Here is a 25,109-nt window from a genome sequence, read left to right on the forward strand (position 1 = left end):
AAAATAAACTTCTCTATCCAAATATAGAGTGGTTAGAAGTGCCATGTTTTACAGGGGAAGAGGCAGTTATTTGGCATTAAAAATAGACAACTTTTTGGCTGCCCTGCAGATCTGGGCACGAGCATAGCAATTTCCAAATGGAAACACAGATGGATGAGTGAACCCCTCTCAGACTGACTCAGCTATTTAAATAACCCAAATCGAAAATTAACCTCCCTTTCTGGGCCTCAGTTTACTCATCTGTAAAATGAAGAGGTTGGCCTAGATGAGTCAATGGAGCTCCAAGTGCCAGCTCTGTCCTAGTGTAGACAAGAGAGCCCGAGCTGGCCCAGGCGTGCAGCAGACTTCCTGAATCACGCAGGGCCTGGCACAGGCAAGGCTAATTAGCCTTTACACTCAGGCCTTATGGCTGATGGGACCAGGAGTCATCTTCAGAACCCTTGTCAAGAGCTTTAAATTGCCCTTTTGAGTCAGACAAATTGTTAATTCACAAAGAAGCCAGGAAGTCCTCCTACAGCCAGCATGCTTCCTGAGGTGCTACCTCTGTAAAGAAACCAAACCCCAGTTTGACTGCAGGGTGGAGGTATAGGGGAGAGGAGCTGCTCTGAGCCCTTTGCGTCACTGAGGGGCCATTACCAAGTGCCAGCAGTGAGTGGCCTTGTCCTTTGTACATATTTCCTTTAATCCTGTGAGACAGGCATAGCTATATTTTACACATGAAAGAACTGAAGGCTCAGAGAGGTTTCCTAACTTGCCCAAGAACATTCAGCTGGTGGAGGCTGGAGCAGGGCTCCAAATCCAAGTCTGACTCTATGCCCCAAGGGGCCTCTGCTCTGCTGCTTATTGTGTAGTCAGAATCATTGTTCTCAACTCCAAGAGGGGAAAGGAAGTCCTGACAAGGCCAGGAGGTCTCCAGGATAACTAGGGAAGGCAGCTGAGAAGTTAGGAGTCTTTAATTCTCTGATTCCCTTGCATTTAGAAAAAAATTTATTTATCCACCCCCCCTCATTGTTTGTGCTCACTGTCTGCTCTCTGTCCGTTCGTTGTGTGCGCTGTGTCTGTTCATCTTCTTTTTAGGAGGCACTGGGAACCATGTGGAAGGGAGGCACCCGATCTCTTGAGCCACCTCTGCTCCCTGCTTATTGTGTCTGTGTTTCTTCATTGCATTATTTCATGGTGTCATCTTGTTGTGTCAGCTCGCTGCACCAACCCATTGCACCAGCTCGCTATCCTGCTTGTCTTCTCTGGGAGGCACCAAGAACCAAACGAGAGACCTTCCCTGTGGTAGGTGGGCACCCAACTGCTTGAGCCACATCCACTTCCCTCCCTTGCGTTTTTACACCTTGGAAAAGACAGACCAGCTTTGCTTTAAATGGTTTTTATTAAAAATTGTACCAGTTGACAGGGGAAAAGATACACACATACACATATATGCATGTGAAGAATATAAAGCCAAATACTCTGTACAGGTTACAAAAAAAGGGGTCCCCATTCCCCTCCCTCTTTTTCCTTGTCCCTCTCCCAGAGGCAGAGTCCAGAGACTCCAGGGCAACTAACCTGGGGATGAACACAATGCTACATTCTCACTGGGTCTCCCCCTGGACAGCACCTGGACGGCCGGGGGTCGGGCAGACCCCTGGGCAACACTTGTAGAGCAGGGAGAGGCACTGGCCACCTACAGAGACGGGGCAGGGTGGGCCCAGGAGCTTGGAGCACCTTCGGCTCTGGACCATGGCACACCCAAAGAAGAGCTGAACTTTCTTTGCTGTTCTCTAAAGCCTAGAAGTCCCCACCAGCTCTAAGGCCACCCATCTCAAGGGCACCCCAGAGGCTTCCCAGGCCGACATGGTTAACCCCTTCCTGGAATGAGTCAGGCCAGGTTGGCCTCCCACCAAGGGTCTCAGCTATACATGGAGGGACTCTGCCAGTTCCGCCAGCGCAGCACTGATTCACAGGCAGCCCCCGGCACCTGGGAGACCCAGGGCGTCCAGCCTCTGCTGCCGCCCCAGCAGGGCTCCTGAAGAGACAAGCTCTCCTTTCCTGGAGCAGGCGCCCCTGGCTGAGCAGGACAGTCCCTGTGGCTGTGGCTTCCCCACGCCTTTCCCAGGAGGCTTCAAACCCAAACACCCCCACCCGCCAGGCCCAGGCCGGAGCACCTGCGGGGCATGGAGGGCCACTGGGCTCCGAGCAGCTGCATAGCTCGGGACGCTGCCACACTTCCCTAGGGGCTCGGGAAGGTCACTGAGAGGTGATCTTTTTCCACCTCTGACTGAGCAAGGCAAGAAGACCCAGGGGCAACTCTCCAGCCACCCAGGCTTTGAAACAGGCCTGAGGCCAGGCGGGGCTCTCCTCCCACCTCGAGGGGGCAGGAGAGGTGGGCCTGGGGGTGGTGCCCTCCCCCCATCTGATTACCGGCTTCTAGAAATCCCTGCTCTGGGGTTCTGTATTGGAAGGGCTGTTTTGATGTCGCTCTCAGGCCTCCCTGCCTCCAGGGCATTTCTCCAGAGAAGGGAGATTTTCAGTCCCTCTCCCACCCCAGCAGGCCACAGAAGCCCCACAAGTCTACAGCTGGTTACAGGTCAGAACCCAGGTCAGACACTCCCTCCCTCTAAACCTGACTCCCCACCCCCTCCGGAGACAGCTGGGCTCCTGGGGGGGAGGGGGGGCTCGGGGGAGGGGCTGGTCTCCTGAGGCTGGACTTGAGGAATGCTGGGGACTCCTCACCAGGCAGAGGGGAAAGGGGCCAGTCTAGGTCTACAGGCCAATTAAAAACAGCCAGCCAGGGGGACTCTCTCCCCCTCCCCGGGCCACTCTGCCAGTTAACTCAGGGCTGATTTTCTCTTCTTTCTCTCTGTAGGGGTGGTGGGGTGTCTGCAGGGGGGTGTTAGATTTTGCCCTGGCTTGCCTAAGGATACTGAGTGAGTTCCTGGCCTCTCCTTACAAGGGGACAGTGCAGTCGGACCGACAGCTCTCCCCCTGGCCCCAGGCTGGGTGGTCAGGTGGGCTTGCCAAACTGAACTCAGTTCTCAGGATAGGCCACAGGGCGTCCAGCCGGGGTCTGGCTAGGTCTCTGAAGCTAATGGCTTTGCCTCAGCACCAAGGCCTACTTCAAATGCCCTCTCAGCTCAGGGGGAAAGTCTGCAAAAAGCGTTAAAACTGGCCAGTATAAATAATCCTGTTTTTTCTTCCATGTGCTACCCAGCATACACCAACAGCCTGTCTTGGTCCAGGAGAAGGGAAAAAATACATTCCCTACACACATCATGAAATGGTCTGAGGACACACAGGGAAGGCTGGATTTCACAATGGTCAGCGTGTCCCAGAGCCAGTCCTCTTGCCTGTTCCCTAGGTTCCCGCTTCTGGAAGCCAGAACCCACCTTCTTAGCAGACAAACCATGGTACACACCCTGAGAATATATTTCTGGCCAATAAGAGGTAATACCTCCAGAATATCCAAGCAAAGCAAAACAAAGACCTAGGCCGAGTTTGAGGTCCTCCTCAGAGACTCTGTGAGCCCATGTGGCACCTTTGTGCAAATTAGGAAAAAGCATCCCCTCCTCTGGGCAGACACAGCCCATTCAAGGGCACACAGCTTGGTGGGCAGCGCACAGGCTGGGTTTCAGCCCGCACAAGCTCCCTCTGCAGGTGCCCTTGTGCAGTGAATGACCCGACCAACTGTACATCCAGAAGATGAATTCCTCCTTCAACAGCACTTAAGACCTCCACTCTGCAGAATCGAGGAGCTTGGGCTTGTTTAGACTTGAGAATCCATTTTGGTCTCCTCCTCTAGTTTCATTGGGTAGCCAACATCCACCCCCGACCCCTCACCCTTCTCTGCCCAGGAAAGCCACCTTTTCTTTGGACCTTGCTTTATCTTTAGCACCAATGTTGTCTTGTCTTAGATATGCAAAAATTATATAAGTCCAGATGTCTGGTTAACTGATTCCCTGTGTCTATTCAGACAAGTCTGCTATTGGAGATGCCAGACCGGCTGCTTTAAATTCTCTCCATTAGTGCCACAACAGGGAGAGAAGGGAGAAGTTCAGAGGCAGCTTGATCCTGCAGTGTTCCACAGCACATCCTCCTAGGCTAGCTGGAGAAAGATAGGAAACGTGTCCCCACCTTTGATGGCTCCATATGTAATCACTGTTAGTCTAAAAGACACCTTTCAGCTCACAAAGTCACTGCCTTGGCTTCTTCCTATATCCCACTATGTGTAAAGGAACGGGGGTAAAGAGGAGGAGGTACATTGTTTCCAAGCAAACCGAGGGGTCTGGGCTCCTCTACGGCTGACTCTTACAGGTGGGATGGCCACCACATTTCCAGCCCCACTGCAGACCTGTCCCTTTATGCCCTACAGTTCTGGTGCTGGGGGTGAAGTGCAATCTGGTGGCTGAGTCTTTTAGAGGGAGCTGACAAAGGCACAAGCTGCTTGCTACCATGCACTGGCTGGCTATTCAGTTCATCCACGGTCGACACCCAGCTGATCCTAGCTAGCCAGAGACAGTGACTCTGAACCTCAGTACCAATCCTGGGACCTCCAAGTGGGACCAGGTCAGATTTGAGGCTTACCCAGAAGTTTGGGTTACTCTGTGGCATGTTTGAGGGGTCCTTGGAGAAACCCAACCCTCCCTGAGGTCTGTTGGAGATGACAGGGTCTGACAAGAATCCCTGAGCCCTTGGGGTGGGCACTGGCTGGGGCCAAATCAGAGCCCAGGCGTGGTGCGGGCTTCCTGGCCTAGCAAAGCTGCCATGCTCAGCTGGAAAGTCCCTGGCCAAGGTCCTGGTGGGTAAAGCAGTGTCACCATCGAGATCAGGACCTCCATCTGCAGTGGAAGGCCCATAGGTTTGATGGAATTGGGAGTCTAAGCCAGTCTCCTTTTTCATAACCGAGTTCCTGGGGAAAAGCTACAGTCCGCTCCCGGGAGAACATCACTAACTGGTCATCTTCGGCAACTGGTCAGAGGCCTTGGGAGGTTCCACAGTCATAGACACATCAGCCTTCCCTTCAACAGTGTTTGACAAAGGCCCCCCCATTCCTGGTCGAGGCCCTGAATGGGGAAAGAAGGTCCCATATGGGTATGTCTTACGTATACACAGAGAGAAATGTTAAAAATCAAAACATAAAACACTAACAAAAAATGACTTCATGAGCCACAGTGCCAGTTGCCTCCGACGTCCTTGCTTTTCCAGATCGTACTCCTGATGCCCCATGCGAAGAAGGCAGCGCACCCTCACCTAGGACCTGCCCCATTCCTGTTCTCTTCCCCGTTCAGGGCCAGGTGGTGTAGGAAGAGGAGGATCTGCCACCACACGCGATTTCGGTTCTGCTGGTGCTGAAAGGGAAAAACACCAGTGTAACTCCCAAACACAACTCCTTATCGCGCCCAATAAAAGTTCAGATCCATAGCACTTTAATCCTATCAGTACAGAAAACCAGGGGTGGGGTGGGGGCGATGGAGGGGGGACAGAGAAGTGGGGAGGAGGAGGAGAAAGTTGAGTTCTCAAAAAACAATTGCAGTTCTAACATTAAAAAGAAAAGACCAGGCTCTTTATGCACTGCGCACAAGAGGATTAAACTTTTTCCCCTGCTTGCAGGATTTTCCAGAGTTTAGCCAAGTGCTGCTTTTAATCAGATTGGCTCCTGAGCCCCTCAAACCTCAGCTGCATGAACAACAAACTTTCTTCAGAAAGAAAGAGAAGTGCCCCCCGCTCTCCCCCCACTCCAAAGTAACACAGAGAACAAGGGGGAAGAGGAGGGGGGAGCCTCCATCTGCAAGTGATTTGACACTGTGAAGGTCAAAGGGTTAATCTTCAATTTAAACCACACTGCTGAGGCAGCAAAATCTGATTTCATCCAGTGCAAACACGCGCGCGCGCACGCACGCACACGCATACACACACACACACTTGTGCACCCGCCCCCTCTCCTTTCCCAGCATCTCCAGCTCAGTGCTGCCCTTTTTATAGCTGCTCTTGACAGTAAGCCATAAATAATCCCTCTTGGAGCGCTTTCCTACCGACTGGAGCCAATTAAACGTTAAGCAAGAACATACTTGAAAACAAAAACAAAGAATGCACACTACGCTCCGGAGGTTATCCCAGGTCCTACTGTCAGGCAGGGAAGCTGGGGGCAAAGGTCAGGGGTCGGTGGCTGGCAGGACTGCGGCCAGTGAGACACCCACACAGGTACCCTTTCACAGGGGCCAACAGAGGTCCAGAGGGATTGGGGAGGATCTTGGAAGGGGCTCCAATCACCCCACGGCTGGAAGAGGCAGCTCTTTTGTCTCTTTGTCTGCCAGGGCAGGAGGATGGGACTGGGGCCCCCTCCACCAGATCCTTAGCAGGCAGGGGAAGGAAAACCTAGTGAGCAGAGGGGAGCCTTCAGCAGCGTGGCCCACAGGAAAGTTCCTGTGAAGTCTCTGGGCGGGGCCAGAGCCCGCTCCCACCCTCAGGCTGTCCTTAACCACAGCACTGGCCCGCACCAGGCAACTCCCAGCCAGATGGGAGCAGGAGAAAGTCAGTGGCAGGACAGGAAGGTGAGCCCGGGTTTCCTGGACTCCCAGAGCGTCGTGGCTCCGTCGGGCTGCCAGCCTCCCTGGCCCTTCCCCAGGCCACCATGCAGGTTGCAGGGTCCCCGGGGCCCTGCTTCAGGCCATGCAGAGGCTCACCTTTGGGCCCTCACAACCCCATCAACACAGAATGCTCTGCACCCGTGGCAGTCACTTTCCTCTTTTCTCCTGAGGAAGGGGGGACAGGAAAGCAACCCAGAAAGTTGGAGGCACCGCTACAGCCAGGAGGGGAAGGCCAAGAGGAGTGTGCCACAGAAGGAGGCCTGGCAGCCTGCCGCTGGGGAGACTGATGGCTTCCCCGTGTTTTGTAAACAAAGATGAGTAAAAAGAGGAAACACACCCGGCTTAACAAAATCTGGTTAGAGTAAAGCAGCATGAAAATGGACTCAGCTGCAAACCTGAAGACAGCAGGCTGCAGTAGCTGGGTAGGCCCTCCGCCTCCTCCCACTCCCCCAGCTGCGGCCCAGGGCAGGTGCAAAGGTCACGTGGTGGAGCAGAAGGGGAATCCAGGAAAAGCCTGCTCCCAGGAGAGGCCAGGCTGCTGGAATCTGGAGTCTCCTCAGGTGCCTGTTTGGAAAGGTCAAGTAACAATAACAATCGGGGATACAACAGCACCATTGAGCGGGCCAGGCTCTGTGTGCGCCACATCCTCACTTCTCAAAGTGCGGTCCCTGGATCAGCAGCCGCGCCCTCTGTTTGGGAGCTCGTTAGAAACGCAGACCTACTGGATCCGAATGGGCAATATAGCAGGGTGATCCTGAGGCATGGTGGAGCGCAGGGGCCGGTGACCTTGAACTGAAATTGTTTAAAAAAACATTCTTGTGGGGACATGTTGGTGCAGGTGTGATATATTTATTAAATAATACACAGACCCGGGAACTTAGTAAGGGATGTGTGGTTTTCACCTGACTGGCAACGGGGAACGTGGAACAAAAAAGGTTAAGAACCCCTGGTTTAGTGGGAGGTACACAGCCTTTTACATTAAACTCCTCTGGTCCTCTCAGCAAACCCTATGAGGTAGGTGTTTATTCTTATCATCCCCATTTTACAGAAGAGGAAACAGAAATTAGGTGACCGGGTCACAGAGCCGGGACTGGATTTGTGCTTGGACCATCAGGCTCTAGAGCAGCATCTACCCAGTACCACTAAGCCACCATCCATCTTTACACCAAAGCAGGTCCTCTATCCTCCCCTTCAATGAGGCAGGAGCAAAGCATCTCAAAACAGCCCAAAGACCAAGGAGGAAGGGTCACAAGATTGATGATTTGGGGCATGGGTGGAGTTCATCTCTATATGCCTCAGTTTCCCCCATTCCTCTAAGGGAGGCCACCTGCTACCTAAGTAACTTCCTGGACCCTGAGATCTCTGAGGATGAGGCAAGGTAGCTCCCTCAGCCCCACCATGTGGGTTGTTAGAAGACCCAGAAGCAGCTGTGGCCAGAAAGTGCGTCAGACAGGAAGGCCAAGGTTTTGCTGGGAGTCAGGCCAGCAGGTTGAGGCCTAAATGCCCCTTTTCTGCTGTATCACAGCCATTCTCGAACATGCACCTCCCAGAACAGCTCCCAAGGGTGGCTGCAGGTCAGCTACTAGGCTCAAGGCATTAGTACTAGAGCTCTAAGACCCAGGTTCTAATCTTGGTTCTACCCTGAATTTGCATGTGACCTTGAAAAAAAAAATCATCTCCCACCTCAAGGTTAAGGTTCCTCAACTAAAAATTAGAGGCCTGGAATAGAAAATGCCCCAGGAACCTTCCAGCTCTAACCTAAATCTCAGCTCCAATCTCTGCTGGCAGAAGTTGGCTTTACCCACAACAGTGTGCACTGTGGCATGGAAACAACTAACGAGCAGAATGCGTAGGAACAGGCAAAGAATCATCAACTTAGGAGGAGGACAGGAAGAGCCAGACTCCTAAAAAGGAGTAGACCAAGTCCCCCCTTCTCACCTGGCCTGAGGGCAGGAGGCAGGGCACAGAGGCAGACCTTGGGAAGCATCCAGGTTCAGCCTCTGCCTGTGAGAGTCCACAGGGCCCATGACTCAGAAACGAAGGCACTTTGGGTGGTGGATGGACCCTGGGCTAGGAGTCAGAGGACCTGGCTGTAGGCTGGGATCTCCCACCAACCTGACTGTAGTCCTCACTTTCATCAGTAAAATGAGGCTGTTAGCATTCAATCAGGGTTTACAAACCTGACCATGTCATCAAATCAAGTGAATTCCTGCTGTAAATACAGAGTCCTCAGGCTTCACCAATACTAATTTGGTCAGAACCTCCAGTGGATATGGCCCAGGAATTTGTATTTTGAACAAGCTCCTGGGCAACATCTTTTTAAAAATTTGGAAATTGCATTTATTGTACTTTTAAAATTATCTTTTTTTAAGTTAATAGATCACACAAAACGTTACATTAAAAAACAAGAGGTTCCCATATATTATTCTAATCATGAAAGTGATACATGTTAATGATAGAAAAATGGAAAACATAAGATATGACAGCAGAGAAAAATGAAATCACTCATAATCCTATATATAGCCTAGGAGAAAACATTTAATGATTTGGTGTTTTCTTCAGTGCCTTTCAATCTCTTCCCACCAAAGTAATGATTTATCCTAGTGGTCAAGCCAAAGGTAAAACCTGCCCAGGTGGCTCTATGGCAGCCAGACCACAGACAGGCATTTGGAACCCACCGAGGAGCTTTCCAACCCTAAAGTTTGATGATTCAGAGTTTGGCATCCACAATTACCTTCAGGATTACAAATCAGAGCTCCAGCAACGGAATACTGTCAGCCTGGCACTGGGCCTGTGTAGGCCTGGGGAACGGGCTGGCTTGCCACAGTTCAAGTGGCTGCTGCAGCAGCTGTAAGACCAGCCAGAGCAGGGCCTACGGATCCATCTACAAGCCCCTCAGTCCTGTCTCTGGGCATGCACAGGGGCCATACATATTCTACCTTGCCTTCTCCTACCCCAGAGCAGCCTCCAAAGGTCCTTTACCAGAAGGAAACCAAGCTGCCTCAGACCAAGAAATCAAAGAATGCCCCGATTATGAGAAACAACAATAAATTAAATTTTATTAAACAAAAAGGCTGACTAAAAAGGAATGAAAAAAGGACTTGAAGGGAGGCCAGTGAGAGAAACAGTGAGGAGGAAGGAAATCAACGTTCGCTGAATGAGATGAAGTACACAAAGACGCCACTACACCAGAGAATATGGATCCTTCCAGGAGGGGTTGGGGTGGGGGAAAGGTTCTCAGAAGGAAGGGAAACCAGGAAAGAGTGTGCCTGCCCTCAGACACTCAGGCCCCTGGCACAGCGCCCAGCACATCACCTAAAATCAGTGAGGGGAACACAAGGGAGCAAGGTCCCGCTCTTCCAGCCTCCGATCCAGCATCCCTCACCAAGACTGAGGGTTCCCAAAATTCATGGTTGGGGTACCCTCAGAGATGGGGACTGGGTTACAGGGGAGGCCAGAAGGAATTTACCTATACCAGAACCCTCAAACTCAGAGTCTAGAGGGTAGGGAAGGAATATAGGTGAATGCCCCAAGGAAAGAGGCCCTAAAATGGTAGAAAGAAGTGTTTTCCTCAGTTAAGGGAGCAGAGCTTTAGAGACCTACGGTTTTTCTTCGCCTCACGTCTCACTTTCTTGCTGTGACCAGGGAAGGAAGGCAGTTAGGAGCCTAGTGTTGAAATCACCCCTGCTGTGTGCGAGGCACTGAGACTGAATGGACGACCATTCATCCTGTATAACAGGGAACACACAGGGGCACACAGTAGGTATTCAACAAGTGCACAGTGGACTGACTACAGAAAAGTCAGCTTTGCACGATAACCTATTTGTCTGAGGCCAGCAACAACTGATGTCTAGCCAGGTCTAAAGATTTACTTTATGTGATAGTATCAGCCTCTTGCCTAGAGAGAGACCCAACTAGTAAAAGGCTTTTTTTTTTTTTTTAAAAGAGCTGGCTGTGGTGTCTGACAAGGTTGGATTACACAAATCAAACTCTGTTTCATCCCACATGGCCTCTGCCCCAAGCACAAAGAGTGTTCCCTGCCCTCCTAGATAAGAATCTCCCTCTGCCTCAGCCCCTTCGGATCCAATTCACACCCTCTGGGGGCTTTGTATGTCACCAGTGTTCCAGATGCTCCAGCAAGAACTAATTCACCCCCAAAGAATTAGAAAAAGAAGCAAAGCTATGCTGTGCCCTGCTTTAAAAGAACCTGCCACATGAAATGCAAACCAAACAGATAATTTATAATATACTCAGAACACACAGCCCTTCATGCTTTAGAAAGGCCCCTATCTTCTCATTTGATCCTAACAAAGACCTGGGGAGGGTAGGTCTTCACGTCTGTACAATGCTTTACAATGGGGAAGCAAAGGCTTAGAAAACTCACCCCAAGCAAGTTGGTTGGGGGGTGCGGGGGATGACTCTCAGTATTTCAACCCTTGACTAAAATATTATGGTGTGTTTATTCACGTCTTGAAAACAGTATTAACTTTTCCACGAGAATCATCATGGCACTGCTCCCTATTAGTATGTTTAAAGCCACTGTTTCCAGATCATTAACTATTTAGTAAGGATGCTGTGGACCAGAAAAAAAATAAATCTTTCTCAGTTGGAGCAAACTGAAGAGCAGATGGAAACAAACCTAAACCTGGCCTGAAATTATAACTTCAGACCATGTCCTGAGATCATACTCACTTTCTTTAATATACAGAACTGCATGTGCCCTAGTTTACAGGGAGGTATGCACTCTACAAGGTGACGTTTTTCCTACCTCTTTCTCCTTCATACTCTAAATCTACCCAAGCCAAGATGAAGAAAGTGCCTTTCTGTTGAGAATAGAAACACTGACATAAGAGAGACTTCAAGAAAATCCCACTTGAAAGAAGTCTGGAAGATGCTTTTGTTCAATTCAGCAAGTTTTTACCAAGGACCCAACTGAGTAATAAGGGATGCAGAGATTATTAAGGTGTAAGTCTGGTTTTCAATTATTCTACATTCTAATGGAGAGAAAAGTAAGACCACAAAACTAAGTATTATATGAGGCAGAACAGGGTCAGGGTGATGAATGGGAGAACGACTGTATTTTTACTTTCTGGGGTGTGCTTGCTGAGGAGCAGGTATGGGGTAGTGGGGAGACCCTGGTTTTAGAATTAATTAAATCTGTGTAACTCCTGCTCAGACATTTACAGTACACCTTGGACATTTTATCTCATTTGTCTGAGCCTCAGTTTCCTACCAAATAGGTATAATGGGGCCTAGAAAGACATGCTTACCATGATTAAATGAGAAAAACATACATAAGCAGGGGGCCTACGGGCCCACTCACTCTAACCTTAGGTGCATAATCAGTGCCCACCCCCTCCGCTGAGACTTTCCTCAACACTCTGCTCCCGGGGCCCACCCCAGGAGCACCCTCTTCCCAGCAGGCTCCTGGAGTCCTGGGGAAATCCTTGCCTTCCCACTCTGAGACAGGCCACGGCAGCCTCAGAGAGCTGGGCTCAGAATTCCAGGGATGCTGAAACCCACAGGGTGGCCCCTTGGGCCAACAGGTAGGCTGCCCCAGACAGCCTCTGACCCAGAGGACCGGCAGCGAGCAAGCGAGCGAGTGGCATGGCAAAACAGAAAAGGGAAAAAAAATACTCTGCCAAGAACTTCCGCAGCCCAGCGAGCAGTGCTGACAGGACAGTGAAGCCACTGGCTGTCACCATGGTGATGGCACTCACTTCTCCAAGGAAGAAACAGCAGCCTGGGGCCAGGGGTTCTCCGTGGAAGACAGCAGGCCTTCCTCCAGCACAACCAAAGGCCACTGGTTCCAGCCACCGAGGCTCTTTGGGGGCTGTCCTCGTCCACCAATGCCCCCAGAGTCTCACTCACCACCGGCTCTCTGCACCTCCATGACCTAGACGTAGGAAACCGAGGTCCTTGCCCAGTTTCCTCCAGGACTGTTAGGTGTTTCCATCTCCCTCAGTCAGAGAACAGCTCCATCAGACTCACGTCAACTTCTCAAGAGCACAGGAAAGCGCAGTGGTGGGGGCCTGGTCAGAGGGGTGGGAGGAGGGCATGCCCGGGCAGGTCCACTGTGGTTCCAAAGGCCTTCGCAGCTGGCTGCTCTTGACCCTCCTGGAGCCAGTTTCCTGGACAGGACAAGGCAACGCGGCCAAGGAAGACGGTTCGAACCCTCCCCCTCAACACACAGACTGGCTGTTCTTGTTCTGGTCACAGACGTGCCCCTGGGCTGCCAGATGTGGATGAAAGGCAAAACACACACTCTTCTGTATCCTTCTCTCTTAGTGCCATCCCAGCCCCTCTCTCCCCATCTGTCCCCTAGAAAAACAACAACTCAAATACTAACTCCCCTCCCCAAGGCCTGCCTCGGTGGGGAGGGAATGAACTGTCCAGAAGTACAAGGCCCTTCTCCTGGAAGACAGAGTAGTCAGGTGCAGAGTGTGTGGGGAACTCGGCCTCTCGTCAGCCACGCTGATGACTCAGAGGCTAAATATAGCGAGCGATATAAACAGAGCCAGCCACAGAGCAAACACAGGGCCCCCGGCCCCGGCCCCAGCGCCAGCTCTCACGCACACCCTCTCTCGACAGCCCCTCCCCCACCTCACTTTCCCCCTGGCACTGTCCTAGATGGCCCTCCCACTCCAGGGACAGAGGCTGGCTCCCGAGGGGCCCTACCCAGCTGGTCTCTCGGGCCCCTACCCAGCGGGCCTCAACTAGTGTCCGAACAACCAACCTCATTAGCCACCGTTGGCGTTTCAGAAAACCATTCACCAACAAATAAGAGCATCCCCAAGGCCAGGAAGCAGTCAGGGGTTCCCTGAACAAAGGATCCAGGCTGCTGGGCAGAAAAACTGCGAGTTAATAAACCAAACAAACACCAACTAGGATGTGGCTTCCAAAAGAGCTCCCCAAGAACAACAAAGCCAGGTCCAAGCGAAACCCTAAAGTCATCTTTTAACACATTTTCAAAAGTGTGAAAATGTCCATACCTTAATAGTTATATGGACTACAATTTACAAAGGGCTTTCACATCAACTCTGCAAGGTAAGTATCCGAAACTGAGTCTCAGAGAGACTAATTGCTATGCGCATGAACAGTACAAGTGGCGGAGCTGGGACTTTAACACAGATCTGCCTCTAAGCCCAGGATCCTTTCAATGAAATTGCAATGAAAAATTATTTAAACTGACTGGCTGCAATTTTTTTTCAGGTTTCATTTTCCAAAAAAGTCTAATTACTATTGAGGGAATTTCCCAATCTGATTGTTCTGAATGGAGCTATTCCAATGGCCCAAGTGAAAAAGCCATATCCAACACGGAAAATTCTAACCGTATTGTAGCTTCACTCACTCAGATCTCTACGGTAGCTACTTTTTTGAGCGTTCTTGGCTTCTTAAAGCTTCCCGGAAATACCTCCACAAGTTTCAAGAGGGTGCCACTGGAATGGGAGACCTTCCCAAGGGAGGGGACACTAGCTAGTGCCCCTCCTTACGGCCATGCCGGGGGAGACCACAAAAGGGAGAATGGCCTTGTGAGCACGGTTAGGAGGCAAATTCCCATTTCCTCCTTCCTGCAGACGTTGGACCAACAGGGAAACACCAGGCACCACCCTCACAGAGCCTGTCCAAAGTAAGGCACAGTCAGCATATCCCGGGGGGTAGCTCCTGCAGCCTGTCAACCCACAGAGGAGCAAAGAGGGAAATCATCTACTCCTGAGCCAACCGAAGGAAGGGTGGGAAGTGCAACGAGATCTGGAAAGACTTTCACTTCTTGCTGTTTTGGAGATCCAAAGAGCTGACAGAGAGCATCTCACTGGCTCTGATCTTCTGCCTCCAGCTCCTTGCCTGTCCGTCCAGAGCAACCACCCTGAACTGATCACTTGGGCAACCAGGCAAAAGCTCCACTCAGCAATGCTTCTGCAGAAATCTGGCTAGAGAGCTCTGGCTGCAGAAATTGACATCCCGGGCAATTTGGAACCCTCTTGTGTCTGGGATCATGTTGAGATACTCAATTTGCTATAAGGCCAACCTACAACGTACAGCCCCATTATCACACGCCTCCCTCTCAGAGGGAGGAGGTTTCCTCTGGTGCAGAGGAAGAATAACTGAGGTCCATAGCCAGAGACAAAAGGTGGGAGGGCTCACACACCCTACAGAACTCACAGACCAGTGGCCACTGTCTGGCCTTGAGACACTCCCAGATCTCTAAGGAGAAAGGAGATGGACAGGCCTCTTCAATTTTCTCACTGCTTCTTGAGTTGCTCTTGAAACTCAGCCCACAATAATGGGAATGACCATCATTCTGTGTGGAGAAATGGATACAAAAGGGGCCTGCAGGGAGCCAAGACCCACAACTGAACAGCTTGGACACAGATTTCCCTGCATATGGCAGGTAAAGCGGAGCTTTGGGGAGACAGCTCTGCTCCAGAATCGGCCTGGAAGGAGGAGTGGGAAATCATTTGTGAACCGACAAGAACAAATGCAGGAGGTAATCAGGATTATGGACGGATAGAGGGAAGCAAGCATTAAGGAACAACTCCTGTATGCCAGGAACTTTCATAGGTATTTTTTCTCACTTAATCTTCACAATAAAATTCTGTGGCATTAGCTCCAAGTTACAGAAGAGGAAATGGGCTCAGTGAGGTCAAGTGACTTCCCAATGCTTAGTAAGTGGCAGAGTTGGTATTCAAACCTGGGCCTTCTGACTTTGCATCTGAAACCCAGAGACTTAATCCTAAATCACTTTCTTTCTAGTGCCTCAGTTTCCTTGACTGCAAAGATGAGAGAAGGGACCAGGGAAAGGAAGTAAAGCATGTAGGAGCGGCAAAGTACTTACCAGGTACAAAATATTATCCTGTAGTTTATGTAAGAGCCCAATGCCAAAAAATGACCCCCTTCTTAAAACCAGTTGCCAAAAGGTCGCAGAAGAAGTGCCAGTGCTCCATCTGCTTATAGACAACACCCCCCACCCCGATAAAAAAGAGGAGGCTTAAAAGCAAGAGGCCTCCAGACAAAGGTTGGGCCTGGCTCTTTGTAAAGGAAAATTTGAGAAAGACCACTCTTTGGGCTAGAAGGGCTCACTGGGTAGGTAGGAGGGCAGGAGGAGGAGGAAGACACAGGATGTGGGGTAGAAGAAGGTGGAAGATGACAGAAGGATGGAGGGTGCGGGGTGAGGGAAAGGGCAGGGGAGACACTCATGTATATCTCCTCGGGCTCTGCCGGCTTTTTCCCTTCTTCTCCCTGGCTGGGGTGGCTCTAGCTGCAAGAATAGCACCCCCTCTAGCAAGACCGATGGTTTGACATCGTGCCCTCAAAGTGGCAACCCCAAATTGGGAGAGATGATGCCAACCAGCAAAAAACAGGGGCAGGCCTTAGGAAAAGGGCCTCTTGCCCTGTTGAGGGCTGGGCCAGGAAGAAAGCCTCCTGTGCTGTGTTCGAGTCCTGTGCCAGGGCACAGCAGGCAGGAAGGCCTCCCAGCCTGCTCCCAAGCCTATGAGGGCTTCCCAACAGATCAGGGACATATTCTGGAAAACAACTACTGAGAGGTAGATCAGATACACCGTGAATGGAAAAGTGCCAGATAGCTGAGAGGGGTCTAGAAATCTACCACCAGTGTTCTCCCATCAACGGCAGTCCCCGGACAGGAAGCTCTGAGCTGGACTCAGCAACAGGTCTGCACCGCCTGAGTGGAGTGAATGGGCAGGAAGGAGGCCAAGAGAATGACACCAATAATCAGAGTGAGTCCACACATGGACTGAAGGGGAAGCTCTAAGCCAAGTTTCCACATAATAATCAAAGAAGGGAAGGGGAACTGGAGCTCAGGGCCAGAGGAGGCGGCCAGGCTGCCTTTTTATCCCTTTCCCATTACTAAGGGACGAGGCAGTGCTTACCAGGATGAGGTCCAGCCCCACTTCTTTGCCTCTGATTTCCCTCGGAACTCCTTGACAGAGGGCACTAACCGTATCTAACTTCTGATGGCCCGTTCTCAGGAAACCAAAGGCAATTCCTCTTTCCCCCTATTGCTAGCCTGGCCCTTCAGTCAAGCCAACAAGAGACCAATAACTCTCCACCAATCACCCGAAGTTACCATCTAACCTCAGGGTCTGTCAGATCTTGCGGCATTATTTATTCTCTTTATTTCCTGACAGAGGCAGACAAGACACACAGCCTGCTGAGCCAGGGACACTGGTCCCAGAGGTAGGGAGTGCATTTATACCCAGGTGGTGGGCTTTTGCTTCAGAGGTCTCAGCCAGGATCCAGCCTTGGGCTCCTCTCCCTGAGTTGGCAGCCACCCAGAAAGCCAGCCCAGAGGGGAAGGGTTAAGGGACTGGAGGACGGGGGCGGCTGCTGAGAGGGCAGCCTCCAGCCAGTGGCACGGAGGGCTCCTCCAGCACGAGCCTGCCAGCCGCCGCCTTTGTTGACGGACTCTGCCACATGCTCGGCTGACATGCGAGGCTCCGCCCTGGCGGGGCTGGTGCCAGGCTGCCGGCCAAGCGGCCAGCCGCGGTCTGGAGAGACTCTCCGAGGTACACTCTCCAGAGTCCCTGGCCCCAGTTCCCAGACGAGGCCAAGGGAAGGGCCTCCCCAGCTGGAAAGTGTCAGATTACAACCAGTTCCACCACTTTCCCCCACTCAGGCCCCATCCCTCTGCCTGGTTGCCCAGGTCCCACTGCACCTCAGCCAGGCAACCCCCCCCCCCCACTGTCCGGCCTCATTACAGCACACTGAATGTCTTCCCTTGAGGTCTTGGAGGGACAATCCCCCAACACCCGCCTCCAGGAGGAACAGTCTGTCAGGCAAGACTGTAGAAAAGCCATCCCACTCCTAAGAAGGGACACAGCATCTTTTCTTCTGAAGTCTGAGCCAACAGTGGACAGATAACCACCTCACAGCTCAGAGAGGGCCTCCTGTGGGACCCACCCAGCCTGCAGGAATCATGATAGCCAAGGCCATGGGACCCTGTGTTTGAGGCCTGAGAGAGAGAGCAGATGACAAGAGGATGGAGGAACGTCCTGCCCCCCCAACGTCCCCAGCACGCTCGCCTCCCCAGCCCCCGTGCCTACCCTCTGCATATGAAGCCGGTGGAACTGGTCTGCAATGCACTGAAGCTTTCGGGCAATCTGTACCTCTGCTCGATGTTGCCACTGCCCTTCAGGGGGCTGCTCCGCAAGCGGCAAGCCTGCGGGGAAACTGGCAGGGAGAGGGAGCCGGTAGCCAGCATTGCCTGCGAAGACAGAATGCCCACATCTCAGCATTCTCCACGACTGCCCCATCCTGTCCTCCCCACGGCCTGCCTCTCCCGGGGGAAACTTGGGGCCAAGGGTAAACCTGAGTGTGCGAAGGGAGAGGAACCCAGCCTGCCTTCATCAGGGCACTCGGCCAAGCTCAGACAGCCTGACTTGCCAACTGCCTGAAGTGTATAAAAGTTGATGCTGGGAGAGTAGAAGAGAATCATTCCAATTTCCCCTTCAGTTCTCCATTCACCACCGGAGCCGTGGCAAAGGGCAGGCTGGTAATATGCTTGGGTGAACTTGCCAACCTTCTGTCCTTATTTACGAGGCTACACTTGGCCATAATTTATTATTCATGTTGAAGGTTGAAGCCCGTTCTCTGGAAAAGAGCTGGGGCCAGGTCTAAGAGTTCCTGGCTCTGGCAAAGCAAGGGACAGAGAAAGAGAAGACAAAAAAGTCTCTTCGCTTTTCCAGTGCAGCCGAGGGAGGCCGGTCTCAGCTCCAGAAGCTCTGGGCAGGGGCGCGAAAACTTGGGAGAGAAAGTGGTTCAGATCCAAGTTCCTCTGGAGGCAGCTGCAGGCGAGACCTCTAGACCAGGATGCCACACTTACCGAGCCGGCCTCAGACCTGCCGCTAGGGGCGCCTGCAGCCCGCCTGCCTCCTCCCGCCTCCTCACCTTCCCCACCAGCGTGCCTTAGCCAACTTCTCAGACTCCCGCCAGAGGTACTTTGTCAGAATTGCCTTACAGGGCAGCTCCCTCTGGGAAGAACTGCAGCGTCTCCTCAACTCTGCTCCGTCAGACTTGAGCAAGACAGCCTCTGAGCCTCTTCCCTCCATCTCTAAGCCGCTATACTAAAAGAAGAAAACGCCCGAGTGTCTATCCCTGCCCTTTAGTCAGAGGAGGGCATATTTCTCATAAAACAAGCCGTTTCAACCCACAAATTAAGGGGTCTTGTCTGATTTAGCCTTGGAAACAACCTTTCTACTGGCAATGGGCCCAAACAGGCCCAGCCTTTTTCTCCAGTTCCCCTTCCAAGCACAGAAAGTCCCAAGTGACAATGGAAGCCACCTTCTGCCTTCAGGAGCCGTCCCTCCGAGAAGGGGCTGGGCTTTCCCCTTCAGGGTCAACAGTGAGTCACAGATCCCCCAGCCTTCTCCAGGGCGGCACTAGCCACTTCAGGGAAGGCACATCCCACCAGAGCACAGCAGGCTGGGCCACTCCCAGGAGAGCAGGGTGTAAAAGCTGGGGCCCCGGCAGCCTCTCTTCAGACCCAGGAGACACCGTGGGCCCAAGGAGCCCTCCAGCGAGGGACAAAAGAGCAGAAAGGAGAGCAGGCCCATTTGCCCTTTCCGGGGTCTGAAGGGCACTGGTGAGGAGCAATGACAAGCAGAGAGGCAGACGGGTGAGAGTCGAGGAATGAACACCCCCTGATGCTCAGTTTGGGGAAGGAAATAGCGAAGGGCAGGTCTAAGGAGGGGAAGTCCCCTCTTTTCCCCCAATCTGTATGGGAGAAGTCCTGAGGCTAAGAGCACTCACCATAAAAGAGTCGCTGAGGTTCCTCGGTCACCCCACAAGGCAGCATGACACCCTGGCTCGGGGAGGCTGGACTGAGGGTCTGGGTGGCCTTGTCTTCCTGGCTGGTGGGTCGGAGCCCAGGGCCACAGCAGTGGGTGAGAGGGAAGAGCTGAAGCAGGCTGAGGGGGCAGTCCAGCTGTCTCTGGGCAAACAGGTCAGCAGAGAGCAAGTCCCCAGGCTGTGTCCCTGGCTCCCCATCCTCTGGCTGGAAAACATCATCCTCCAGCTCCTCCACACACTGAGGTGGCTCCATCTCCCCTGTCGGTGAGCAACGGAGGCATCTGGGATGCTGCCCCCACCCTGGCCACACCTGGAAAGACTCCCCTCCCCTTCCTGCTTCCCAGCCAGGTGCAGATGACATACTATGCAGGTGATAAAGTACTGCCAAGGGTGATACCCACCCTCAAAACGCAGACTGCCTCAGTGATCAGGGACTCTCCATACTTCTTCCCTGGGCCACCCAGAGCCACCCTCTCCTCAGCCTCTTCTCCTGACCCAGGCTGGTCATGAAGTTTGACTCTGAGTGTTGTGAGCAATATTGCAAGGTTAGCATCAAGCACACATGGTACCTGGGGAAATGCAAACAAGGCTAGGCTTCTTGAGTAGCTGCAGGAGGACAGAAAGGGGCTGTGACCTTTCTGACTGGCTGGACACACAATGCTCACAACACACACACATACAAACACAATCACACACTGAGGAGTAACCACCGAGCTCTTGATTCAGTCTGAGCTGAACTACAGGCTCAGCAGCAAAAACAAAAGCCAGCAATTCTTCTCTAGCCAGGTTCCCTCCAAACCTGCTAAGCCCCGCCCTGCAGCCCATCTACCCAAGGCTCCACCCCCTGCTTGCGCAACACAACAAACAGGCTCTGCTGTGTAGTACAAGGCGGTCCTGAGAGAGAGGGGAGAAAGACCCACCAAATAAGTCATTGCAGCTGCCCTCTCAGCTCTCTTTCCGGGAGCACAGTAGAGATGTCTGCCCAACACAGGCTGTCTTAGATTTAGAAGGTGGGTCCAGCACCTGAGAAAGTATCCAGACTCCCCCAACTCAGTTTACTCACCAGTCTTCAGGACTTTAAATCCCTGTGCCCACAGCCTACCATTTCTGCCAGTGCTGAACCTGAGATTGGTGCAACCTGCCTCATAGAAGGAAGTGAAATTCAGCCCTCTCTGTGACCTCACTCACTGCCTGTACTATTCAGGTTGTTGATATGAGTTTCTTGGTGATAAAGAAGTTCCTCTTGTTCCACCTGATGGCTCGTGGAAGTCTGAGCTTGGAGCCACCAAGCTCACCATCTTGAGCTCCCAATCTAGCTCTCAACACACACACACACATCAGGAACCCCTCAGGGCTCCAGAGCCAGTAGTAGCAAGAGTACAGAGAGACCAAGTTTGTCATTGTCAGACTCAATTAAAGCTCCCTGGGAATTCTGTCCCCTAGTTTCCTGCCTTTGAAGAACAAGCCAAATGGTCTGTGAGTTGGTGAAGTACCTAAAGGAATCTCGGTTAAATTCAGAAATCCTAGCTCTCAAATGCAGAATCTCTCTGAGGTGCTTGCCCCCACCCTGCCCCCCTACCCCGCTTTACCCCATCCAGTCCCTGAGCTATTTGTGGTCCTGTCTCTGCCTTTTTCCTTGGACACAGAAGCTGGCCAGGATGGCAAAGCAGGCACTATATTAGGATAGTGATTCCCAAAGGTGTGCGGTGGAGGGGGTGGAAACCCAGCTCGTTAGCACCAGGAAACAAAGTTTCCTGCTGAGTGGACCAAGTGCTGTCCCGCCAGTCATCTGGCAGCAGCTTTCCTCCTGTCCTCCAACCTCCTCCCTAAAGGCTGACAATCCCAGAGTGATGGCTACAACCTAAGAAGGGGCCCTCCAAAGACCAGCCACAAGCAGAAGTCATTGTTTGGTTTTCCCTTTGAAGTCTGTCACCTTCCCCTCCCCCTTCCAGCAAAGCCCCAAAGTTCAGCCCTTGCCTAGGCTGGACAGTGGGGGAGGTGCAGTTAGAGGGTGTGGCTCTGCATGCCCAGGGACCCCTTCCACTGTCCATGGCACTGCAGGTGGCTCTCCAGTCCGTGGGAGCCTCTGGAGGACTGCTGGGCAAGTTCAAGTTTAAGCAGGGATAAAATGTAGAAGAGATCTTTCCTCCCTCTTCCCTGAGCTGAAGAGGTGATGTCCAGACTGGTAGGAGAGGGCATTTCCTGAGTGCACTGCCACGGAAGGCTTTATTCCTAGCAAGTGGAATTAAAGCCCGCTGGAGCCATCCCAGCCAGAGGGCTCTAAAAGGGATTCTGAACTTAGACTCCCTCCTCCTAGGAGAAGGCAGCGGCCAGGCACCCTGAGCCTCGCTGTGGCTAGAAACTGGGAACACACACACACATACACACACAAATACACATACACACACAAACACACACACTCGCAGACCTGGGTGATTCCAGGAGAGAGGTTCGGCCTCCGAGTCGTGATGCCAGGGCTCCGCGCCAGGGTCCAGCGTGACGAGCGCTCGGGGGCTTGGCGCCCAGACTCGATTGGGAAGGAGGGGGAAAGCCCAGCTGTTAAGGAGAGGAGCCTTCAGACTTCGAGGGGAGGCAGTACGCCCCACAACTCCCAGCCCGACCCCGGCGTAGACCCAGACGCCGGGCCGTTCTCGGGACGCCCAGGTCCGCTCTGCGCTGCACCCCAGTATCCCCTGCCCACCTGGACCCAACTTCTCCGGGTGCCAAATGCTACCCTCGCCTTCCCTCTTGGAGCAGCGCGCCCTGGTGTGGGAATTGCACCCCGTTCCTGCACCCCAGCGCCCGTCCTTCATGGGCACCCTGGACGCCCGCAGCCCAGCCCCTCCCGGACCCCCACGCGCAGCGCGACTCCGCGCCCCACTTCCCCGAGGAGGCGCGACCCAGCTCCGCCCGGGCCCCTGCCGCCGGGGCGCTCACCGGGCTGCGGCGGGCGGCGGGCGGCGCGGCGCGGGGAGGCGGCGGCAGCCGGCGCGGGCCGGCGCGGGAGGAGGCCACTCGGCACCGCGCGGTATTGTTTCCAAAATACGCCCGCTCGGGGCATCCCGCAAACAGCTGATGAGGCCCCGCCCCCTGGCGCGTCACGCCGAGGGCCGGCCAATGGGGAGTGGCGCCCCGAGGCCCGAGCTGGGCGGCTGCCAGGGACGGTCACGAATGTGCGAACCTGCACTTGGAAACATTGCCAGGGGCCGAGCAAAATTCCTACCCCGGCCAGAAGTGCAGCTGAAGCGCCGTCGCCCGCGCGGATCGCTTTTCTTACTCAGGCTCCGGAAGCCCCAGAGAGTCCCTGAGTCCTTTCTGTTAGCGGGGGGTGGGGGGGGGGGGGTGGGGGGACTGAGGCAGCGCCAAAGTGACTTTCGTCTTCTCTTTCTCGAGAGTAGACTGAGTGATTAAGTCGGGTCCAGACAAGGAAGGGAGGAGGGGGCGGGGAGCTTTCAGAGGCGAGGGTCCCCCTGCATCCCGGCTTGGCGGCCCAGCGCTCTCTCGGTCACGGCTGCGGAACAGGGCAGAAGAAAACTCCAGTCCCAAAGCCGTAGGAAGGGGAGGACTTGTGTCTGACTGTTACCGAGTGATATTCGGATCAAACCTCCAAAGGGGTTCTCGTGTCCTCTTCTTGACTGGGCTTGGACAGTTGCAAAATGAACTCTGACTGAGTAGAGGAAGGATCAAGAACGCAGGAGCTGCCTGGGCAGGTGACACACATCCTGTTCATGGCAACATCCAGAGATGGTGCTGGTGCTGGCGAGAGGGCAACACGTCCTATGTATCACGCAACTGTTCTGCAAGGGGTCTATGGACTACCTCACAAACGTTTATTGAGCACCTACTTTGTGACAGGACTAGGTGCCAAAAACCTGATGCCTGCCCTCAAGGAACTTGCAATCTGCTTTAAGGGTAAACCTGAAAATAATGGAAAACAGCAAAAAAAAAAAAAAAAGTCTTAATTCCAGGGATGATGACTGCTAGGGATACAGAAAAACTCAGAATGCAAAGACTGGGGAGAGCTTCAGGGAGATGGCTTTTGAGTTGAGCTTTGAAGGATGGGGGAAGTTTTCCATAAAGAAGACCAAATAAAAACAGCTCAGAGGCAGCAAAACAAAACAAAACAAAACAAAAAAACCCCAAAAACCTGCTGGACGGGGAAGTATGCCCAGGGAGCAGGGGCATGGTGGGTGACTGGATTCCTGGGTGCATGCTGGGATTTAGGACGAGTGGGCATGGGCAGGTTGGTTTAGGTCAGATTAGAGAGTTGTCCCTGAAGTGCCAGGCTGAGGAAAATGTCCTTTATTACGAAGGCAAAGAGGAACTACAAAGGTTTTATAGATGGTGAGTGACTTGACCAAGCCTGAATTTTAGGAAAGATAAGTGAGGAGTCCAGAAATCAGTGAAAGTGAGCCAGTCCTTGCAACAGACTAGGTAAGCAAGCAGACTAGGAGTCTGACCCACCAGAGGTAGTGGGGGTTGATGGTGCTGTAATCACCAAGCTTCTCTCCCTGGGTTGTAAACTCAGACACATTTGCATTGTGGGCCTGAGAAACACAGCTCGGTGGAGCCTGAAGCTTCCTTGCACCGTTTCTCCTACCCATTCTCTCCCTAGCTCCTTCACAGGGCATCTGAAAGAGAGTAAGCCAGGTAGATTGGGGGCTGTGATTGCTAGAGTAGGAAATACTGTCCCCGAAGGACAGAGAAGAGGGAAAAGGGAAAGAGGGGAAGGTCAAGGTTGGCCAGCAGCCTGGTCCCCAGGAGTTGATAGATGTCCAGCAAGAGGTGCTTGGAGCCAAAAGAAGGTATGTTATTTAACAGGAAGGCTTGGCCAAGAGGAGTGTCAGAGCTGGTCAGGGTGACCTCATACTCATGCCACACGTAATGGGGAAGTGAGGAGATGGAGCCTAGCTGGCCTCCTGCAGGGAAGCACCTGCCTCCATCCCTCCTTCCCTCCATCGCCTCTTCTTATTGGCTTTTCTCCTGAGTCTGTGTCTCAGCCTAGCCAGGGGTGCCCGGGGGCATTACTTAGGGTCAAGAATGGGACTAAGGGACGAAGCAGCTCTCAATCTGCCCTGTAGGACAGCAGGCCCTGCTGGGGAGAACATCCTAACTCTCCTGACCCACCCAGGCAGCTAAAGCTCTGTGGGCTTCAGCCCAGCCCAGCAAGGTAGAACTGGGTCCATAGGCAGGGACGCTAGTAGAGCAGGGTTTTTATCTGGGATCCATGCACTCACCAGGGTCCTCAGCTTTAAGGTCTGTTAACCCCTGAAACAGTGCTAAATTGTGTTTGTGGTGCACGCATTTTTCTGGAGGGTGACTCCATCACTTATAACAGATTCCCAAAAGGGTCTGTGACCCTATAAAAGGTTAAGAATCACCATTGTAGGGGAACAAGGTCCCAGTGAAGCTGGGGAGCAAGAAGGGGTCATTTCCTTGGGTCTGAGCCTCTTGAAATATGGCAGGAGGGTCACACCGTCTTCTAAGACCTCTCTCCCAAGCCTTCCCAGTCTGGGCCCTTAGGTTGGTTCTGAAGGACACCCTGTGGCTGGCCTCCAGTGCCCTCAGCTTCTAAGGTCAGGCAGCAGAGGACCCAGCTGTGGAGCTGGAAGGACCAGTGAATACTGTCAGGGATCAAGGGGTCAGGGAGGTCAGTAGCCCCTTTCCACACCTTCCAAAACGTAGCCGCCGACTCAGCAGTGCCGGGGCCTCGTGCGGCTGAACCCT

At 53.0% G+C, this 25,109-nt stretch overlaps 1 protein-coding gene across 1 annotated transcript; it reads right to left on the minus strand.

Moving 5' to 3' along the window:
• Positions 1 to 1,362: 1,362 nt before the first annotated feature.
• On the minus strand, positions 1,363 to 22,443 carry BMF (Bcl2 modifying factor). Its single transcript, XM_058293906.1, is given in 6 exon segments — positions 1,363 to 5,336; positions 17,639 to 17,799; positions 19,344 to 19,640; positions 21,811 to 21,897; positions 21,900 to 21,938; positions 22,320 to 22,443. Coding segments are annotated over 6 exon segments (810 nt in total). The 3' UTR covers positions 1,363 to 5,234.
• Between the last annotated feature and the right edge of the window lie 2,666 nt (positions 22,444 to 25,109).

This window comes from Dasypus novemcinctus, chromosome 3 (genome assembly GCF_030445035.2).
Source record: "Dasypus novemcinctus isolate mDasNov1 chromosome 3, mDasNov1.1.hap2, whole genome shotgun sequence".
NCBI classification, from domain to species: domain Eukaryota; kingdom Metazoa; phylum Chordata; class Mammalia; order Cingulata; family Dasypodidae; genus Dasypus; species Dasypus novemcinctus.